This window comes from Cygnus atratus, chromosome 2, assembly GCF_013377495.2.
Source record: "Cygnus atratus isolate AKBS03 ecotype Queensland, Australia chromosome 2, CAtr_DNAZoo_HiC_assembly, whole genome shotgun sequence".
In the NCBI taxonomy this organism is placed as follows: Eukaryota; Metazoa; Chordata; class Aves; order Anseriformes; family Anatidae; genus Cygnus; species Cygnus atratus.
In genome coordinates, this window is record NC_066363.1 from 53,933,258 (window position 1) to 53,956,476 (window position 23,219).

General features: G+C 42.0%; 1 protein-coding gene across 1 annotated transcript; it reads left to right on the top strand.

The window, feature by feature from the left end:
• The first annotated feature begins 404 nt into the window (after positions 1-404).
• STMND1 (stathmin domain containing 1) lies at positions 405-8,274 on the top strand. Its single transcript, XM_050709253.1, is given in 6 exon segments — positions 405-488; positions 1,365-1,545; positions 3,689-3,843; positions 7,441-7,498; positions 7,501-7,562; positions 8,002-8,274. Coding segments are annotated over 6 exon segments (813 nt in total).
• Positions 8,275-23,219: the final 14,945 nt, after the last annotated feature.

The window sequence follows — 23,219 nt, forward strand, 5'->3', positions numbered from 1 at the left end:
ATGAGTACTTATTTTACCTGACAGTATCCTGTTCCTAAAAAAAAAAAAAAAAGGCAAAAAAGCTGAAGACACTCAAGTGCCTTCAGCTGAGTTCCCACAGGAGGTTCCCTACTCCTCTCAGTGACCTGCAGAGATTTGCTGCTTTCAGACCCACATCCCCAGCCGGCACAGAAGAAACACACTCCCTCTCTACTTCAGATGAGGGTGCTTGGACAAAGATGGTGACGTCTGTATGCCAGGACACAAGAAGAAAGCCTTCTGTGGTGTTATTTATTATAGCAACAGGCCCTGGCAACAGTTGGACTCCATGGTGATAATGAATAACCAAGCTCCTAAGGAAGAGATGAGGGCATTTCTACTCCCTGGACCTGCAGCAAGGAGAAGCAGATGGTCACAGTTTCGCCATGGGCTGCAATACTTCTAACAGGGTCGCTGTAGCACAGCTGCCTTCTGAGGAGCTAGAGAAGAACCAAGAAACCAAAAGCCAGGTAGTGACTTCTTCTAGACTCTCTATAAAGTATGTTACTAGATGTCTTAGCATAAGGATGTGTGTATCCAGAGACATGTTTTTGCTGACGTAACCGTAGCTCAGATGCTTTCAGGGAGCTCTTTAAGAGAAGGGTTATCACTTGGCTTAATCCAACTCTTACACTACAGGGGAAGTAGGCCCACCATTTGGTCACATGCACGACCTGATTTTATAGCACTGGAAAAGCTGCCTTACACAGGCTCTGTCACTTACCTCATGAGAGAGGCAATTACAGGCACTTATCTCCCACACCAGTGTGGAATTACAACACTTCAGCAAGGTGGGTTTTGCCATAAAATGTTATTATGAGGCAGGGGACTTGTACATATGCAAATACTCCACGGTACACGTGCACAACCACTTTGTGTGGTTTGCATAGTTGAGTTGGATCAAGTCCAAACATGCAGAGAAGAGACAAAAGTACATCTAGGCTCTAATCCTGCATTCTTTGTAGATTCAAAGCTCTTGTTTAGAAGGTACATAGATTAAGACCTTACCATGTGCTAATTTAAAACTCTCGGAGTTTAAATTCCTAACTGCTGACCCACATACAGATGGCACTTACAAGTACTGAAACAGTACTCCGATATAGCCACACCGGATTATGGACACATTCAGGCTTAAGGTTGTTGCTTCCTTTCCAAAATGCTATAAGAGACCCTTCATCACCATGAACATCAACCTGTGACAAAACACGGATAAGCATCAGGAACCACTATCTTCCACTCCACTTTGAACCTGTGGAATCTCTGGGACTATTTTAGACATTGCCTTCTCCTTAAACGTTTATGAATCCTTAAGGACTTCTCTCATTTCTTTTTTCATTTTCTCGTAGACTACAAGTGCCAGCATTGCTAGAGCAGGGGCTGTCACCTCATGGGATGGGGCAGCTTGGCCAGTGGGCACTTCAGAGAGAGGAAGCAAAGTTGAAGACAAGGCCAGAGAAGGAGACTCCCCTGAAGAATTTGCAGAAAGATTTACACCTTCTCAAAAAAGAAGCAATGTGCAAAGCACAGGTAAATAGTAACTGAAGGTCACACCAGCTCCACAGGGACCCAGGAATGAATCATCATGAGAGTCTTGCTACAGCCAGCTTCAATCCACAGTAACTAACGTTCATCCTGCGACACCACAAGGGTTGAGCTCCTAGCACTACTTTAAAGCCATGCAATAGTAGTGGAAAGTATTTCCTAACCACCTATTTGTTCTGCAGCATGACTCGGCCCTCACTACCAGCACAGGCAGCAGGATATACACTTTTCTTGGCAGACTCTTGGAGCAGACCAAGAGAACAAACTCGCTCAGCCTCGTCCCCACAGGTTGCCCTCACTAACAGGGATTAGGGCGCACCAGGAGCGCACACTGCCCACGCTAGTGCTGTTGGTCTGCTGCCATCACATGGAGGGGGTTGTTTGTTTTAAACAACAAAATAGTGAATACAATTCTCCTGACTAGCATCAGGTGTAGACAGTAAATAAATGCCACATTACTCCTTAAGTTTACAACCAAAAGTTTCAGGGCAAGTTATTATACAGAAAAAATAATAAAAATCCCAGAAGTTGTCACAGTAATAAACAGAGATCTGCCAAGAACTTTTCTAAATTTCTTAAGAACAAGGGAACATTTAAACCCAAACTCTTCTCTAACCTTAGGATACTGATGTAGTATGAGATACTAATGGAAAAGCAACAGTCTTTGGTGACTACGAAGTCCCCAATTTCGTAGTTTAACTCTATTTTTCAAGTGCTACAAACAGCTTACATTTCAAACACTAAATCAAATATCTAAAGTGGCTGTTTGCTCTTTATCATAAAGAAGGGTTGCAATAAAATATTCCAAATTGAACAAAAAAGGAATAATTACTGGTGTTTGCTATTCATTACAGAGGACTTAACTCCCAGTGCCACAGAAGGACGTGATGAAAGGATTTCATTTCAGATTGAACAAAATGATTTGCTTGCTCTGAAAGCATTTCATTTAGAGTTCCTTTTCTTCCTCCTTGTTAAAAGACAACTTCACAGGAAGCTTCTAAACAAAGTTTTTGAAATCATGCTTAAAGCTTCTGTTTCAAGACAAGAAAACCAAGACATATCAACTTCATCTTTTTTTTCTGAATGCATGTATTAGTGAGACCAATACAATTTCACATCTCTTGTCAATGCTGCCTACTCATCGTGAGTTTTTATTTTTTTGCCAAGGTATGTTTTGGTGTATACTGGCTTCTGACATCTACATGTGCTGACTGACAGCTGAGCCCCAGTGCTTTTTGGTTATTTTAGGAGAGGTACAGAGTCAACTTATACAAGGTGGTAGACGTTCTGCATTTTTGTTTTACTACCCGATATAAAAGAGCCAATGTTACCATACCCACTCTGCTTATAAAGAGTGGCAGATGTCAGATAACTGACTTTGATTTAGTCCAAGTATTCTTCATACAAAAGCTCTATTTTCTGCCAGTAGAGGTTGGGCAGATGGTATAACTGTCAACTGAGGGTTGAAAGACCTGATGTGTCTTGGCAATAAGTTATTTGTTGTTTATTCATATCTAATATGGGGAAACTGAACAGCCACTCAGAAGGGTTATCAAAATAACTTGGTTTTTATTCTTAATTGCTGTTTATAAATATATAATTGTTGTATTGTTGCATTTAAGTATGATCATACACAGTCCTTTTGTGACAAAAATCATAGACAATGAAAGCATATGAAAATTAGCATTTGTTTAACAGAAGAGCACGGTGATCCTTACAAGATGGCCTATGAATAGGCTTGTATTATCAATCCTACATTGTCTTTCTCTAATCAGCTCACCGAACATTAGAGAACTTGAATTGTAAAGAGCTCTCCATGGCCCCTGTTTGGGAACATGCTTAGAAATTGCCTTGACAAGCCTTCGGCACATGCTTCCGTGCTTTCCTGCATACGGCCCTCCAGGTGTAATTGGCCACAGTGCAAAACTGAACTCCATTTTTCCAACCACTAAAAAGCTTACTGCAATGTTTACGCTGTGAAGAGAGCCTCAAGCAGGCCTTCTCCACTGATGTTCTCAGTATGCAACCTCTTCAATTAAACCTCTGGCACTGGAAATAGCGTTCAAATAAATCTTTGTGATCTAAGTGCTCTACATGTAATAAATTCTAATGTTTTCACTTCTTGAAGATGCACTGCTCACCAGTGAGTTCATCAGTCAATCACGGCCCTTACAAGAAATAGAGAGACAAAAATCATCAGACATTCTTGAGGAGCTGAGGATGCAGGGGATAATCAGGAGCCAAAGCACTACTGCCAGGACTGAAGAGGTGTATGAAAACAAGGTAAGCATCATTGTATAACACAGGACCTCTGCTACAGAGCTCTGACCCTTCTGTGAGCTCCCTGAGATTCACTTTCTGCACATGCAAAGCATCCAGGCATACCTCCTCTAAGATTTCATTGGCAAGTTGTTTAACAACAGAGAACTGTATTACGGGGATGTTAATACAACAGAAGTTGGCAGCAGTTTTCTTTTAGCTGTTTACAGCTTCCAGGCTTGTTTCAAATGGGTACAGAGGAGACTGTGACAGTATTAAAGGACTCCCTGGGAAATTACAAGCCATAAACTTGTTTCTCAAGCCTGCAAAACTAGGAGAAATATCACTTCCAGGACTTACACTTAAGTGAAGAACTCGGAAATCCTAAATATTCACATTTCTGAGAAATTTGCAATTTGCATTTGATCTCAGACTCAGAAACCATTAAAAAAACAAATGTTTTGTAATCATTTTATAGAATAAGTATTTGATTAAGAAACTATTCCGAGTAATAACCTAAGACTTATTCTGGCTTCCGAATTCAAGCTTATTCTTTGTTGTCAAGCTTTGTGTTAAAGGTCAGTTGCTTCTTACAGATAGGGTTTCAAGTACAGACAGCAGGAGGGAGGAGGTCTATAAGGAGTTTGCAAGAAGTTTAATGCCATTTGTGGATGTGTCCAAAGTATGATCTTACAACTACTTGGACACAGTGAACACAGAAACAATTCCAGCTCTAACCAAGGATGATTTTGAGTAGCTTTGCAGTTTGAGGCAACCTATTTACACATCTCAAACCTTGGCCACTTATATTAAGGTAACATGGAAGCCTTCATATAAAGGACTAAACAAGCAAATGCCACCTTGCAGTCTGGCCACTGGTGCTGCACAACACATCTCCTATTGCCATCACTTTGGAAAATGGGACTGGAGGATATCTGAGTACAGCTTCTCCGTAGCCTTATTTCCCCACAGATTTTTCGAGTGCCTGAAGGGATTATCTCCTCTGCGGCTAGATTTAGGTAACATACTGCAGGCAGGTTTTTGTATTTTTCCCCTTCTGAGACAGGAGAATATCTGTTCTTTTTTCCTCCTGTATTAAAAAGCTGTCTAGTATTAAATTACACAATTTTATTGACAGAAGCTCAGTCTGAGCTATTTTTCCTTAGAGAGTTTCTATATCCCTCCCCTCAGCGGAAGGAGGGTTGTGTTTTTTTCTCTTTAATATTAAAAAAAAAATCAATACAGCTTTAAAAAAAATGAGCCTTGTACTTTTTCACTAACAAAGCCAACTTTTCCGAGCAATATTTTACATTCAAGCTGGGCCCACTGCTGGGCAGCCTACAAGTGAAAACATAAATCTGTCACTAGGTGCTAACTGTTAGCTCTCCCTTAGTAGCAATAGAAAATTTGGCCTGTGCTGCCTCCTGTAAGAATAATTTATTACATTAGAACTAAAAATCCAGCAGATTACCTATGAATAGAGGGGCTAAATGTACTGAATACAGACACAGTAGAAAAGAGTTATACCCTAACATATCCCAAATTACAACATGCAGCTATGAATTTTGAGCATTAACACATGGGTAAAGTGACACCTGAAATTTTAAAATTGACCATGTATAAGCATGAATGGCTTTGTGCTGAATTTCAGTCCAGCACTAGCTTCAATGAAGAAAAACACTCAGACTTCACCACACAACAAGAGACTAGTACAACCACGTTTGAGATTGTTTTTACAGTAATATTGGAGATTGAGATATCCTTGCAGGAGTTTTCCCTTCCTGTTTGCAGTTCTATTCCACAGAAGTATTTGCATCCCTTAAGCCATGGTAGCATTACCCGTCTTCTCAGGATTTCCTACTGCTGCCAAAACTGTGAAACAGTTTTTCAGCCTTCAGTCTTTTGACTGGCCTTCACTTCGTCCTGAACAAAGGAACTCCGAGCAGCATAGGCTAAGATGCCTGTTTCTACACATTACTGCCCTAAAGGACCAGAACTTTTGAGAGCAACATTTTATCGCTCCAGTCTAACTGAGCCAGGAAGAGCTGTACACATCACAGGATAAACTAGCCTCTACAATTTTAACAGCAGCTCTTACTAAAATTTCCAGTAGAGCTAGACTTCAACCTAAAATATAGATGGCTAGGTTTCTTTGAATTATTATGTTTTGTCCTTTTTTTTTTTAATTATTTTTCAAAGTAACTGCTATTTTTCTTCCAGTGCTTCAAAAAGATTTTAGCTGATGTCAGATGTGATGGTTTCATCCTCACCCCTGATGAGTTTACATTAAGCTTTTAATAAACACTGGACACTTAATTCATTAGTGTTACCAGTAGTTGTGGCATATAATCTATCAGGTACCTTTTTTCCAAGTCTACCTATGTGTATAAGCTAGAAGGTAACCAAAAGGACCCAAAGCTAGTTTCAAATAGAGCAGTCTACAGGAATTTAATCCACTTACCATGAGTTAGCATTTACAAAAGATGTACAAAGGTTATTTTAGCTTTTCCATTGCTGTCAGCTTTCAATGTGGGTTCCTTGATCTCCCACAACTATTTAGCTCAAAGGTAAATTATTTGCTCAGCTTATATAGATACAGAACAACCCGGAAAGCAACCTGTTTGCTAAATACCCTGTTTAGTTTGGACATATAGAGAAGAATTCTCAATATATTTCTTTCTGTACAGTCCACTTTTTTATCTTGGGTAAGAAAATGACAAGCTCAGTATTCGATAGTTTCCCACTTTGGGCTTTCATTAGAGTGCCCTTTGTCATTAGAAAAGAGGTGGTGCTTTTTATTTTTTTTTCCCCAAAGGGGAAGAAAAAAAAAGAAGTCTTTTGTTTCTTTTTTATGATGATTGAACATTACTTTGTTCAGATTTTTTGGTGTGTCATCTGCATCCAAAATGTCTCCTTTGTATATCAGGTTTCTCCCTACTGATTCATGCTCTGCCTTCATCTCACTGAATGAGTCATCCTCTACACTATTTGCAGCACTTAACACTTCTGGCAGTGAGGCCTGACTTCTAGGGTTATTTATGGCAGCAGAAGTCTGGGGAGCAGGTAACTCTGGAGGCTTATAAACAGGACAGTGAGTATTTCACCATAGGTCCTTGGTTTGAGTTCAACACTACTAAAACTGCTTATCATACGGACAGCAGTAGACTTCAGCTTCTTGGATGGTCAAATAATCACCGCACCTTTCCAGCAGTAAGTGCTGCCCTCAGCAGCAGAGATCTAGGAGTGGGCTGCTCATTTGCATGCAGTAGAGGCCAGCAGTATCATGATTATGAAGCTCTAACAAAACCATTCTTAAATCTCTTCATTAGTAGTAAAGTAACTTCCCTAAACACCCATGGCCTCATTACCAAATTCCCACATCTGGTGGGCATACAGCAACATTGCAGGCTTCAGACGCATCACTCACTAGAAAATGGGAATTCTCACTGCAAACACTCGCTCATGAGTGAACACTGAGGATATTAGCACATTATTTCCAGGTTTCTTTTGGTATCAGAGTACATCACCTCTGTGCAGGGGAAAAGAAAGCAGAAGGTAAGGAGCAAAGTGTCATTCCAACATCAAAATCCACTCTGCTGAAAGCTTTTTATGTCTCTACAGAGAGATGCCCTGGAAGAGACATTGAAGAAGCCACCAGCTAGGCTAGAAAAAATTTGGTTTGAAAACAAGTAGATGATTTTACAGAGAAGGACATGAAGATTTTTACTGAACAGAAAAAACAGGTCATCTGATTCTGCTATGTATTCTCCAGCATTTGCTTCACCACCTAAAATCCTCTGCTTTTTATAAACTGACTTAATGCAGACAGTTTATGTGCAAGGTACTACCAAAATCTGACCAGTGGCAGCACAGTGGATCCTGTATTTATCTAATAGGTGTCAAAAGGCCATATGGATAGTTTACTTTTTCTGAAAGCTGAAAGATTATCCTAAAACTATGCATAGGAGAGGAGCCTCTGGAGCAGTTTTTCCTGTAATAAAGAGATGTATCTTCTATGGACACCAGAATAAATTGGCTAAGTTCAGTGCTAACTGGAGTGGTATTCTGATCACATTTGGGTTAAAAAAAAAAAAAAAAAAAAACTATTGCATGTGTTTCATGCCATCTTCCATGTACTTCCATCCCTCTTTACAAAGCAATGGGGTTTCTGTTTTGTTTTAGATTAGAGAAGAGGAACTGAGCAATACAGCACAACACACTGCATTTTTTCCAGCAATTGCCCACCAAACTACAGGTGAACAGACTGAGAAGGACTGCATAAGTTGCGGAAGTCATGGAGGGACAGACACCCCTCAGCCCTCACCTTTAGATGAGGAGCCTGGTGTACTGATAAAGGAAATAACTGCAGGAGAAGCCACAAATGATTACACTGAGGGCTCTACCATTGAGTCTGATATAACTTACAACTGCATCAATGAAACAATCTGGATCTAAGCTGTCTTGAAAAAAGGGAACCTCTATGCTCCCTACAAATGTCTTTTCCTGGAGCAAAAGTAGACAAATTATCTCGAGGGGACAGCTGAGCCCTGCTACCACCTATTTCATCTGGGGAAATTGAATCTAATTTTAAGTTCTTACACACTAGTTGAAAGAAAAAACAAATAAGAAAATCAAGGAAGAGATAAATTAGTGACCAGCCTGTCTGCTCTTTAAGTCTCTAAGTTTGAGCACATACACATTACCATGGTTCTATTAAATTTACTTTAGTAAATTTAGCTCACTTCTTGGATGGCCACATAGAAAGATCCCCTTTTCCTAGGCAGCAGAGAACTGGAGGTTGGAAATGCATTGTAATCACTCAGAAAGGCAGACATGTATGGGGAAAAGAAAAAAAAAAAAGTGAACAGCTGCAAGGATTTGGGGTAGAAGAACATGGTGGGACCCTAGCATAAGAACAAGGAGTTTTAACTCACTGTGCAGGGCAGCTGGCAGAGAGGTGAGAGCTTCAGATAGCAAGGCAACAACAAGCCACAGGAATGTCTGTGCTTACAAGGAAAGGACAGAACAAGTATTGGAAATACAACGGAGAAAACAATTAATTGGTTGAAATATACAGTGTATACGTGAGTTACCACTATGTATAGGAAGAAGATGCCTATTTTCATAACAGAGCAATGCAGTTGGTCAGTCTTTTGAATGCCCCATGCCCGACCTCCAACATGCACACAACATTTACTGTAGCCAGCTCTTCCAAAAGCTGCAAGTAAAACAATGGTGGCATTTGTGTTCTACCTGTTACCAGCCCTGCCACCCCCTTCTGGTTTGTCTCTAAATATGCCCAGTCCCCACTTCCATTTGTGCCACAGGCTGTACCCACTTCCCTCCCTCATCAATCCCACACCACGCTCACCTCTGCTCTGAAGCTGGCTTTTTTATTTCTCTACCTCCAGCTACAGATACCACATCTTCCTTTCCACCTTCCAAGCCATGAAGTTCAGCTGCAGTACAGGACCTCTCTTCTCTTAAATCACAGGCCAGGTACTGTAGAACAGGAGAAGGTAGCCCTTAATTTTTACAGTCTCATGGTAGTTCTCCCTATCACTCTCAAGAAGAAAGAGGTTTTTCTGTTTCCTTTTCTCTTATTAGACTTGTGCTAAATCACTACGGGGAGGAGCAAGAGCTCAGCTCTTAACCAGCTGGGATCCCACCTAAGAAGCTGAGTGAGGAAACCCATCAGAAAGGGACTAGTACTTTAGTCTAGCTCCAGGTCTGGCCAAGCTGGTTGTTTTTATGGAAAAAAAAAGTGACACTTTAACAAATAAAAATGGAGCTGAAAATTATCCTGTACTGCCTGGAAAGAACAGTAAAAATACAGAGGAAAAAGCAAGAAATATTTAGAAAACAGAACTTTGCTCACCTGACTTGAAATTATCTAACAATCTGATAGATGGGGGAAGTAAGAGATCTAAGGATATGTTCTTACCACACAGTTAATCCAGGCTGTTTGCTGATTTTTGTCTCAGGTACTTTAAGCTAAGGCTACCTGGCCAGGCTTGGAATAAAAACTTGTCTATGTGCATATATTACCCATACAGACTGTTCTACCAAGCTAATTTACCTCCTTTTGTAGTGAATGTAACGACTAAGCTACTGAATTACTAATGGTCACCCAAAGCCTTCCCACAGCTTCAGAAGGTCAAACTACTGTCTGTCCCCAGCCAATGCCATTTCTTCTACTATTTCCCAGGTGAGGATTTAGCTCCCTGCAGCACAAAGTCCTAGAAGGCCTTGTGATACAGACAGAGAAGCACAGCAGTAAGCAGCCTGGTATATGCTTTGTCCAGGAGTGGTTGTGTTGTCTGGCTCACCCTGCTAGACCAGCACGAGTAACATCCTGAGTCTTTTCTAGGATGAACTTTTCTCTTGAGCTTCTCCAGAGGGCAAGACGTTTCATGAAACTAAGATTGAACTGGCTGAGCAACTGGATGATTCCTATCCTTGGCATTCAGGGACCTCTACATCTCTGCTCTAAACCCCTCAGATGTCTCTGTGAGAGGCTATGATCCTTTGTCTCAGGCAATACGTGCAGGGAGGCATTTGGAGCCTCCGGCTCACACAATAAAGAAACGGTCAGAGTAGGAAGCTGCAACACATAGTCAAACTCCTCTGCGTGCAGGGCTCTGTGGGGAGCATATGCTAAGCCCTGCACTGCCCAGCAGCTCCTCTGCTGCTCCAGGTCTCTCTGAGGTAGCTACAGCTGATCTGCATGTCACAGGGATGAGCTACCTGCATTGAATGCATGTGGGGGAAGGTTTTGGCGTCATGACACCAACATGACATGAGAGTAACTACAGGGGGGCAAGAAAACGGAACCGAAATGGGTGAGCGTGCCCACCCAGTGCAACACACCTGCTGCCCAGGCCTGCCCCTGTGCCAGGCGTTTTCCCCAGGGTTGTACTGGACTTCCAGCAGGAAAGGCAGCTGGCCGGCATGCTGGCTGGCAGGGGAAGCACAGAGGGTAGCACAGCCTGCCATGTGGACAGGTTTGTCCCTTTTGCCAAGTCTCAGCTCTTGTGGACCAACCGAACCATGTGTGCAGGTTGGTGGCTCCATGCACTGCCTCAGCAGAGACTAAAATTTGGCCCTTCTTATCACAGAATCACTGAATATCCTGAGTTGGATGGGACCCACAGGCATCATACAGTCCAACTCCTGGCTCCACACAGGACTACCTAAAAATCAAGCCATATGTCTGACAGAATTGTCCAAATGCTTCTTCAACTCCAGCTGACTCAGTGACTGGGGAGCCTGTCCCAGCGCCCGACCACCTCTGGGTGCAGAACCTTTCCCTAACACCCAGCCTGACCCTCCCCTGTCCCAGCTCCATGCCGTTCCCTCGGGTCCTGTCGCTGTCCCCAGAGAGCAGAGCTCAGCGCCTGCCCCTCCGCTCCCCTCGTGAGGCAGCCGCACGCCGCCATGAGGGCTAGGCGCTCGCCATTTCTCCCTGAGGCGCCGCCATTTCACCGCCCTCCTCCCTCCCCAGCAGGTGTCACCCTGCCCCGCGCCACGGCCATGGGCGGCGTTTGCAGCCTGCTGGTCGCCTGCCCCCGAGCAAGGGAGCTAAGCAGGTGCCTCGGCATCGCCAGCGGAGAGATCAGGTGTTTATTTATGTATTTGTCCATCGTTTGTTTTTTTTTCTTCCCCCAAGAGTTTCTGAACAGGAAAACGTACCAATCAATTTCAATATTGAAATGAATGGCCCTTTCAGTCACGGTTTCCTAAGATACTTAGCTAAAAGAAAGATGTGGATTCCTTTACACAGTCACAAGGAAGAATGAGAATGTCACGAAGAGAAATTAAAGGGAAATAAAATTATGGGTATATTATCAGTTAGCTTTTTCTCTTTGCCACAGGAAGCCACACTAGCCATTTCTCTAACAGCCAGGTTTTGCTCTGATAGGGATTTGCATCTGTCTGAGGGAAAGGAAATAACATGTGTTTGTGTTCATGTGAATGCACAGTCAGGTCCTTTGGAGGCTGACACCTGTGTTTGTCTGGCGAGTTCATTCCTGGGCAGGTATGAGTGCTGCTGTAGTTCCTTTTTTGATGTGGTCAGAGCTGCTCCCTCCATGGCTATGTTTCTTTTCCCCTAGCATAGGATTTTGTACCTTTATCTTGCCTTCCTCATGTTCCTCGGGCGCTGTTCTTCTCTCTGACCCAGTTCTCTTTCCCTCCAGCATACAGAGTCACAAGTCTTTACCTTGTCCCTGCTGCACTGCAATTCTCTATATGCTGGAGGAGAATGTTATGTTTAAAATACTGATCCTTCCTGCTGGACCACCAAAATTCTCCCATTTCAAAGTGGTGTGCGAACATCTGGGGCAAACAGCTTTCTCACAAAAGGGAAGGCACAGCTGACCACTACACCCTATGACTCCAGGGAGAAAGGAAATACACACCTGGACCAAGAGGGGCAATCTGAAATAAACCCGTCGTGTTCAGTAGACAGGAGGAGCTGGCAGGAACTGAGATGATTCCGATTTTGCAGTGTTTGAACTCGACATCCAAACCGTAGCATCTTGCATAAGCCTCTGTTTTGTAAACAGCCTGTAGTGCTCAGCCAGCATGCCGCAGCAGCGCTCAGAAGCTGTCTCTTGTGAAGCTGCACTGTTTCCTAATTTGCTCCATGCACACTTCTAATGCCACCTGGAATGATGAAACTAAAGTCAGTCCTTAAAGTTTTATACAGGCTTTGCTGTAGCTGTCTGCCTCTTTAAATGTACCTAAGACCAAGCCAAATTATTACATGGTGGGGGTAAAATTGTGCTACAAAAAGCGATGCTTTGGCATGAATTCAGGCATCTTAATGCCAGGAAGGGCGATTAAATAATGTCATCTGACCTCCTACATATAAAGAACATTGCATTTAGTTACTGAGTGTAGTACTAAGGGTACAGAGGGATCTAAATGAAAAATCTGAATCAGGGCCCTTCAACCTCTCTTCTTTTTTCTACGTTTATTTGACATTTCAAAACAACTTGGCTGCTTTTCAAGTGCTGTCAGAAGTGCTGTTTCCCTTTGAGGAGCCAGTAAGTTCTAATTTCAGGCAGCTCGTGAAAAGAAACCATCATTTCTCTTCCCAGCACTGGCCCAGCAACTACTGAGAAGAGACGTTAGTGATTGCATAAGCAGCTACTGAAGAAATCCCAACTGGTAGAAGACTCCCAGGTCTTAATGCACAAGGGGAAGTCTGGGGGCAGAGGGAAAATGGAGAGGGCAGGATTCATGAGGAGGGAGGGCTGGATACTGGAATGCTTTAGGACATAGAAGTCTCTGCTGCGCAACCCCTCCCAGAATAGGAATAACAAAAATATTTCCCTCCTTCTCCTTTTGAAAAAAATCAAAGCATTTGATAAAACAAAGACACAACTTTTACAAAGTAAAAACGGTAACAATCGCACGCAGCAGGGACTCAGTTTAGCTCAGAGAATTCCCTCTTTCCCTGTTGTCTTGCAGATTAGGAAGGCACAGGATAAAGAGATCTTGTCAGGGATATTAATGGAGCTCTCCTGCCGAGATAGCGTACATAAGCTCCGGTTCCAGCCTCCCTGTTGCCATGAAGCAGCTAGCTCCGGAGATGTGTTTCCAAACAAGTTGATAGAGGCTATCTCGGGGACGGTGAGGACAGAGCAGGGTATGAATGTCCTACCCGGCTGCGTGACCCACAAGTGCCCTCACTCATGGCTACCCCATTAACGCTTCTGCCTGGGATTTTATTTTGTGGAGTGATTTGTTCTGAAATAAAGACCTGACGGATATACAAGCAGCAGAATGGGCTTCCTCTCTACAAGCACTTTCCCACTCCACTTTGTTTTCTCTTGTTTCTTCAGGGTTTTGTCTTTAACAGGCCATTTCTTATTCTCAATACTTGACATCTCTGGCAGGTGCTAGGTCCATTCTTCCTCTCTGGCAGTTTTAGGGCAAGAATGGCTTTTGTTTTGGATGAGAGTAAAGTGAGAGAAAGAAAATGAGGAAGATAAAACAAATAAATTCAGAAAGAGTTTCACAAAGACAGCATAGGGAAAAATTTCTCCGTTCCAGGTGAGAGTATTTAGTGTGTTGTGGCAACACGTAGTGCCTGGCTACTATAGTATGCTGATATGACTGCTCCTTTTGTTTTGATCCTATTTATATTTTGGAAGATAGTAAGGCCAGCTAGTGATATAGAAGTTGATGATTATTAGCAATGACATCTCTATGAGCTACTTAGACTAGAGTCATACTTAAAAATCAAATGTATAGATCCAGCTGCAGAATTGCAAAATGTAGAAAGTAATATAAGACACTAAAAATTTCTTTCTGACGTTGTACTCTCGCGTGGTTGTGAGAGCCATCACCTTTCCTGTTACACTGCCTGGATGCCTAGAGCTAGAAACAAGAACTATTACAGTAGGAGTTACAGAGCCAACGCTCTCAGACTAGGACTGCAAGGGATCAAAATTCTCAGTAACACAGCATTACACTGTGGCTTCATCTGCACTTTGGGAAAACTATGCCTGGGCCAAATGGAAAGGAACACCAGCAACCATCTTATTAAATTCTCTCTTCACCAAAACACGTGCGCATCTGTACATGGGAGTGGTCCTTGATCCAGAGTATCTTCTGAATTGTGATTGGGAGCTGCCTGGGAAGTGATAGTCGGCCAAAGTGAAAACTAACAGAGACAATTCTGACAAAGTAATTTCTGACAATTCAGTTTATATTCAGAAACCTTCCTTGCCACTGTTTAAAATTCTGGAGTGGACACTGTGTGAAACTGTTTTCCCCACATTTCTGACCACTGCGATATTCCGTCTTCTATCCTCTATATCATGTGCCTTTGAGTACACTGCCAAGAGACTTAATTATTCCATGATTTGACACTTACTGGGTATAAATAAGCTATTTTAGTTTAAAAATAGTCATATTAAATATAAAATTCCTTAAACTGTATCCAAAAGTCTAGACATAAATACTGTGCTTTCATCACCACAATCCTAGTGATCGATATGTCTCATGCTTTACATATTCCTTTTCCCCTAAATGTTCCTGAAGGATCACCCCTTTGCAAAGGCAGTTCAGCCTGCCTTTGGGAACACTTGTTCGCTGCAGCAGGCTGGCAGGCAGAAGAGAGGCTGGTAAAAGAGAAGGCTTTCTAACAGATAGCCCTCATGAACAAGGAAGCCAGTGGAAAAGAAGTGCTCCCTAGCAGTTAAGCTGCTCCTTGCCATATCCATGCCTCTCCTAGGATATTAGAGTTCAGAAGAAAAAGATACTTCATGATCCTATAAGATACAAGCACTAGATGGAGCAGCGGGCAAACTTCTGGACTCTTTCATTGCTTATATTCAACCCATGAAGTTACCAGATAGCCCACTTGGAATTTGAGCTGTCAAGCTAACTCCGGATCAGTATTTTGTAAAGATGCAGGCATGCCTTCTGTAGGGCTCCCATCTGAAACTATTAGGCTGTGTTACAAGGCATTTTGGATTCAGTACAATTACTGCTGATAAGTAACTGGAGGCCGCATTCTTAGACACATTCTTAGATGTTTGTACCTACTTCTTTGCCTAACAGTGTTAACCAAGGTATACTCCTTTTCAAGATTTTCGCTACAAATCTATAATTCCAACGTCATTAGACTGCTGAAGCTTCAGTCAACATAAACAAAAGAAGACATTTTTGTTTAACAACGGTACATCACACCTTGTTTGCCTTATAGAAATATCGCAGCTTTGTCATAGCTGGTGGTCTACAGAGACTCTGGGCCTCCCTTTTGTTTGAAGATTTCCATTTGAAAAACACACTTTAGAAAACTCAAAATGTGTACAGGGCAGCGGGAAATTTTCTTAAGGCACCTGTTTTGAGTTCCAGGCATTTCTCCAGCTGGAGAAAAAGTTACCTTGTTGGAGGGGAAAAAGTATATTGTTAGATAACAGCCTCATGATTCTTAAGGTAACTTGGAGGGAGAGTGAGGACTGATGTATATAGTTTTTAATCATTTGGGAATGCCACTGTGAAATTTGGCTTTCTTTAAAGAACAAACAATAGAAAAGGAGAGAGGATATTTCCACCTCTTCCCTTGACAAAAACAATCTTTGTAATGTCAACCAACAGCTAGTACTGAGCTTATCACTCCTTCCACTGTGCCCTGCCACCTCTGTTCCCTGTTCTGGCTTCTCAAGCTAACACCCTTTGGAGCTGACTGAATAATGGACTTTTCACTTCAGGGTCTGCATCAGATAAATGAAAAAAGATCATATGGGTTGGATAAGGAATTATTCAATTTAGCTTCAAGACCCTAGATTTTAAACCTCATTGTAAAAATGAAAGAGGGTCACTTTTAAAATGAAAAGTTAAACTAGTTTGTTTCTAAACTACACTTATCAGGTCTTACCCTTTCTCACTTTTTCCCCTATAGACTATTTATCAAAATTGGTAGCACCCTAGTTTGCCAAATTCATGGCAAATGGTTTTAGTTTTCCAGAGACTAAAGATGTTCCTTGCCAGATTACTAAGGAAATAACAATAGAGTATAAAACAATTATTTGAGAGATATTTGAAGAATTACTCATGTCAGCAGGTGCGTATAGACGTATATACAAACATTTATATTATCAGAAAGCTGATGGCAACCCCGAATTCTTCTCCTAGGTTTTTTTTCCTTACTCCTCCCTTTTTCTAATGTGCTTCCTAAATTCATCCAATGAATTTAGAATCCATCAGTCTTAGTTTATGCCTAGTGCATGCTCCCAAGAGGCAGGAAAGGATTACAGCTTACTTAGGAGGACTTGAAAAAATGTTTCATTTATGCATGTAAAGCTGTTCGTTAACTAAATTTAAGCATCAGCAGGCTAATGGCTGTTGTCTGACTGCAGAAACAATTTATTTTATATTTTAAGACCCAATGTAGCATCATGCTACATCTCTCCCCAGCCCCAGCAGCATCTCTCGAGAGATGTGTCAGTGATTTCTGCTGCAAGGAAGTATTCCTTGCCCTAACATTGTCATTCCCAGCCCTAACAATAATTACTGCCTCTTTCACCTTGTTCGCATTCTTGCCCTGACCATTGTGGTCATGGCTAACAGCAGCAGCAGAAGTGATGCTCAGGCAGCATATAGTGGTCAGATAGCTCATTCTCACCTCATCCAGCACACGTACCACAGATGGGCACTGAGGAGGACAAACTAGCTGAGACAGATAGACTTCTCTATCTGTACCCATAAGCTGGCCCTGAACTGAGGTGTGATGGCAGTATATGCTAATGTGACAGCAGACGTATTTTCATAGTATATGCAATGTATCCATGCTAAAACCTAGCCAGGGGAGGTTTGAAAATATGCAAAGGAATGCTAACATCACACCTTAAATCCTACTCCAGATACATGCCAAAAAGCACTATTAACCTGAGCGCCAAAAGCACTTGGTGTTGGAAGGAAATCCCATGCAGAAATGGTTAAATTCACAGAAAAAGACCTCAAGTTATACAAATCTGAACATCAGTGTTGATCAAGAATGGGAACATCACTGTCACATAATGGGGAAAAGTAACTTGCAGGTGGTAATGAACACTGGTAGTGTTTTTGAGAATAATTACTCTGAGGTTGAATTTAGTAATGGTAATCACTGAGAGCGTTCTAAAGAAGAGAGGAGTACAGGATGTTAGCAGAGAAGTTTTAAGTTTGTTACTATTTTAATAATGATTTGTAGAACACATTACTAATCATTTGTATTTGTATAGAGGCTTTCATCAAAGTCTCGCTACAGAAAGACCTAGCTGATTTTATGGAAAGAACTGCACAAATTTTGTGGACATGCACAATAAATACCAAACCACTTTCACCCACTTTTCCATTGGCTATACAGGAGACAAATCCATTTTCCATGATATCACTTGTCTGCAAAATTGCAGACCCAGATGGAAACAGGATTATGCTAACACAGTAACAACATACACCACATTCTGTGTTTGCTTAACACACACGTTGTAGTGTGCTCCTATTTCAAATGGCGATGCTCTGAATTATGGTAAGGTACTTTAACTAAAGCTTTTCTACATGAAGAACAAGCTTAACATTTCTTGAACTTGAAAGCCATGCACTTATTTAGCAATGTGTTATTTCACTTGGTGGAATAACAAAGAGTAGAAGCAAAACCAGGCTGCTTGCACTTTCCGGCATCCTTTGTAGTGCTGTCATCAAAGTGATGTTGTGGCAAGAGGGATAGCTCAAGCACATCACCAAGCTTTGAAACAATCTATGCCATTACATGAAAGTTTCCATGAAGCCCCAGCGACTGTATAATTGTCAAATGTGAACTGGTTAAAAATGCAATATTTCCAATAATGCCACTGCAAAAAGTGTGAAATTTTGTCCACTCCTCCTCCTCAAGCAATAATAAAACCAAAGTACAAAATCCCCATGCAACAGCAGGTGAAAGAGTGCCACAAGACAGAATAAAACAATGCTGAACAACGAAGTAATGATGATCTCGTATAAAAAGTTCAGATTCAGTGCATCCTGGAATAAGAATATACTAAAATAACCCATGGATTCATTTTCTGGTAACACGAAATGTAACTTATTTCCATATGTTTTCACTATGGCCATCTACTCAATGGAGTCAAAATGATTTGGCTGATTGCTGTCAGCTCTGTCCTATAATTGTCAGGAGACAACAGTGCTTTTCTCCCAAAGGGCAGCGGTGTGTGCAAAGCAGGAGGATTTGAGCTTTGCTCCTCTTTTCTTTTCTTTTCTTTTCTTTTCTTTTCTTTTCTTTTCTTTTCTTTTCTTTTCTTTTCTTTTCTTTTCTTTTCTTTTCTTTTCTTTTCTTTTCTTTTCTTTTCTTCTTCTTTTTTCTTTTTAAACTCTGCTTTGCTTAAGGAGAGCAAAACAGCTGTTGTACTATTGTGATCCTGCCAGAAGGCTGTGATGCTGGAGAACGCAGGCTGAAGCTCCGTCAGTTTGTACCTAGCAACATGTACACTCTGCATTTCATATTAGCTAGTTTAATATGATTATGGAACTTTGTTTTCTCACCACTGGAGCATATTTTTTATTTCAGAAGAGGAGCACAGGTATTGCTGTTCTGCCTAGATGACTCTTGGGAACTTTCTTTAACATCTAAAGCCGTTTTCTGGCAACCAACTTGTTCTCTAACAACAACAGACTGGGAGTTTTGATAGATCCATTTAGTCTTTTGAGAAACAACTAAATTCTGTGGGTTAACTTGTCTTCTTTTACCATCTAAGGAATATTGGCAGGCTGCAACCATTTTCCTCTGTTAGCCCTTGAAATGATTCTTCATGCTTTTGTCACATAATTAAAATTAGATTATTGCAACTCCCTGCTGGCTGGCCTTAGAGCTTTGTAAACACTCCAGCTGGCCCATAGGTTCGCAGTGAAAAGGATGCTCTAAGCATATTCTTTCTTTGTCCTCTCTTCTCTCATCTGTGTTGAAATCACTGCACTTGCTAACTGCCAGCAGAATGTATTTGGTTATTGCTTTCTAAGGGCAGTAAACATAATGTCAGAGACATTATGTGCCAAAGTCTCTCTCAAGCTTTGCTTGAAAGAGTCTGCATGCAAGAGCTTTCAATCTATTTTCTCTTTGTCGATGAGGTCTCTCTCTGCTGAAAAGAAGAAGGGAAAGAAGGGGGAGGGAACAGAGGAGCACAGGCTCCCGTAACACCACATTCAAATGGAAAACGCATATAGCTACATGATTTCAAAACCAGGGGCTGTCTTTCACTGACTAGCATGTAAACACCATGGATGTTATGCAGTTACTTCTCCTATGACAAAATGACTCAATTTCCCCTGAAAAGATGAAAGCCATTTTGAAATAACAGCATCTGCCACTACAGCTAGGCTTTCTGAGTTCAGTAGGCTGCTTCCCTGGCTGACTTCTTTTTATGTCACATTTGCTTATGGACCATTACTCCCACATTCACATCCAACCAGTCCTGTCTTATAAATCTTGCATGTAACACTGTGATTGTGTGAGATCTGCTTGATGAGCTTGTACGGATTATTGTACTAAAGTTCTCAAGAGCCTGAATGACTAATTGTTAAGGAGAGAGAACAATGTAGGGAGAATAGCGCTTTAAAAGTAAGCAATACTAATGGCATAGCTTGTGTTTGGACATGATTGTTCGTCTGTCACATGTACAGATCATCTCTTAGTGTCCTCTGGTTTTATGGGCCTATAACCTCTCAGCTCTGTGATCAGCTAGTGAATAAGCACTTATTTTGCTAAAGGAGAATTACTAAGGGTGAAGATGCACAAACAGGCAGTAGAGCTGGCTGTATTGAATTCCCTGTAACTATCAGAGCCTCATCGCCTTCGCTGAGCCAAGAGTACATTTCTTGGGATCAAGTTTTAACGTAGTCTTGGCCAGGCAGTGTTATGAAACGGTGACTATGGCTGCAGAACCACCATAGTAAGATTGTAAAACAGGAATGTTCCCTTTTTTGTGTTTCGCATTGTCACTCATATTAATGATTTATGTTCCAGCATAGTAAGCTCTCTGGCCAGTCACTTTTTCTGCGCTTCCTGCTCCCTAGTCCTTTGGGCACCGATATTTAGTTGTGCGGTGCTGTTACTAGCCAGGGCCTTGATTTTAAATCCTGTGGATGTGTTTCCAGAATGGCTACTCCCCCATCCAGCTGAAAGTAGGAGAGCTGCAGGTCTTTGGCAGCTCTACAAATCAAGACTGCAGCTCCTAGAAGAAGTCTGAAACAGTTGATTCTCACACTCAGCTTCCTGCCACGGTGCAGTTTGTGACTGCTGGCAGCCACAACATAACATAAGCTCGGTTTCTTCTTTTCCTGCTCCATTGGGGCTTTTCCTAACATAAATATGTTACCGTGTGTAAGCAAGTGCGCAGCGCCCCGGCTAACGCAGAGAAGAGATCTCCTATGACGGAGAGAGCATTTGCAGGGCTCTGCTGCCTTCCCAGTGCAAACATCTCCGCTGGGGACCTGCTCCACTGCACTGCTGGCATGCCACTGCCTTTGAGCAGGGACGGTGCCAGCCTCCCAGACAGCCGTGAGTACGCGATGCCAAGACACCATGTATCAGGGCCTGTGCATGTGTCAAGGACAGGTTTCCCAGCCTGAAATGTCAAAGCAACTGTTTTTCCCTCAGGAGGTGCATTTGTCTCCGCGGTGAAGAAAACGTATTATCACAAGTGTTGCCTTTCGGCTCAGAGCTGGGTACAGACTAAACAGGCACTGAATCCAGCAAAGTCTCAGCATCCCCCTCTTCAGAAACATTCAGATCTTCAGACGATTTTTTTTCTTCCAGCAACCAGCCTGCTTCTAAAAGGAGCGAGCTGAATACTGACCAACGCAATCCGTGCCTCCAGACTTCACATGTCAATTGCTTGGAAAGCAACACTTAACATTTCTTCTACCAAGGATGACTCTCAAACCTAGCATCCTTGTTAGCCATTTTCAAATGTTTTCTGGTCATGACCCCATTTCAGACTGGGACTCCACTTCTGGTGAGCCCTTGACCCCAAATATCAGCACGGAAAAATGGCTTCTAACTGTGCTCTGTACTTTGCTCCTAACTTTACAAACCCTATGCAGAGACGGAACCCCTAGTTTCAGACTAAGGGATGTGGAGCACGGCAGCTTGCTTCAGCCAGCTGCTGGAGGCTCACAGAGGTCTGCGCCATGCTGCTGCTGCTGCTGAAGGCCTGAAGGCATGACAAAAGCTCAGCTGAGAGCTGCTCGTGACCACACACCAGCTCCATTCTGGGTCTCAGCTGTTGACTCCGGTTGAATTAGTTCCTGATGCAAGCTGAAGGAGCCACAACCTGTGGTGTAGTTAACAGTTGAAGCTTATGTCATGGTACGATGGCTCAGAAATGCAGGCTTGTGGAATATGGTTATGTAGAAGGAGGTGGATACTTTGCCGCTGGATTAAAATTGCGCAAGGAGAAAATCTCCAGTTATCTTTCACAAGTAACTTCACATTAATTCTACTGCGTTGCTGTGGTCATGGTTCTCTCTTTCAAAGTACCAGGAGGGAGGATAGTGTGGGTTCTTTCGTTTCTTTTTTTAAAAACAAAATTAGGACATGTGGGCAGTGACTCAACCAAAGCCTCACATCCCTAATAGAAGCCTGCCTGACCATAACTTGAATATTCCAATTTTCATTCACAGGCGAAGACTTATCTATTGTCCAAGTATTTTTACTCACTCTTAATCAAAATACAAATTCTAGTTTAACTTAAAATAGACACGTCAGAAACACTTGACATGACCTGCATGCCTGTCAACAAGTGATAATCAAATTTCCGTGCTATACTAAAGTTGACCAGGAGACATCTCTCTTTTTTTTTCTTTTTTTTTTCTTTTTTTTTTTCTTTTTTTTTTTTTAAAGAAAAAAATACAGCCTATCTGGCTTCCATATTATATTGAATTTCTGAAACACAATGGGAGTTTTTGCTTTTATGCAAAGGACTTAAAAGGAGTAGGAGCAGTTAAAGGGATGTCTGCTGAAGCTGGGACGAGGGTAGGAGGCACACTTCTTTTTGAAACAGCATACACGCAGCATTACTGAAACTTAAAGAGCAGAGGGGGGATTATTTCTTTGCTTTTTCTGTTTATTTATCATGTAAATTCAGTTTCCCTTGTATAAATATTTAGCTTCTCCCTTTCTCTCTGAAAATCAAACAGCAGCAGGGGTAGAAAAGCACGGAATGCAATCATAAAATTGGCATCGCTGTAGATTTGTGCAGGTTTGGGAGCTGAAACAGCTTTTAATGCATTTGTTATGAAATTACAAAAGTTCTTTACAAATGCACTGGGAAGAAATAACACAGTTCCAAAAGGAAACTTCAGAGAGAAATTTTGTTTGAAAGAAAACAGTGATAATGCAGTAATGTTCTTCAGAAGAAGGGAAGATAAAGGTGTAAATAAGGAGAAGTTATTCCAGTCACTTTCAGCATAGGCTTCCTCTGGAAGCCGTTGCCAAAATCTGAGAGCATGTCCCAGCAATATAAACAAATAGGCCTGTGCAGTATGTGGTTAAAATTATCAATGTCTCACTAGCTTGTGATCCAGACTAAGCAGGGCATTAAAAAATCCCAAAGAGCACAGCATCTTCTATTCCTGAAGAGACTGAAAGGGTACACTGACATAACAGTTTCCAACAGCTGTCATAACAGCGTGCACGGGGTCATGCTGGAGCTGATGGACAACAGCCTCGTGCACACAGAGCGCTGGAGCCACGCTTCGTGGGGCTGCATGCTTCCAGGTTCGGCTCTGGTTACTCTGTACAGTGTATCACTGCTTAATCCTTCTGGGATTGTCTGGGCCCTCCTCTGAGGGGTTCTCCAACATGTCCTTTTCTGGCTTTGCCAAGGCAGAGGAAAGCCTGCCCCTGA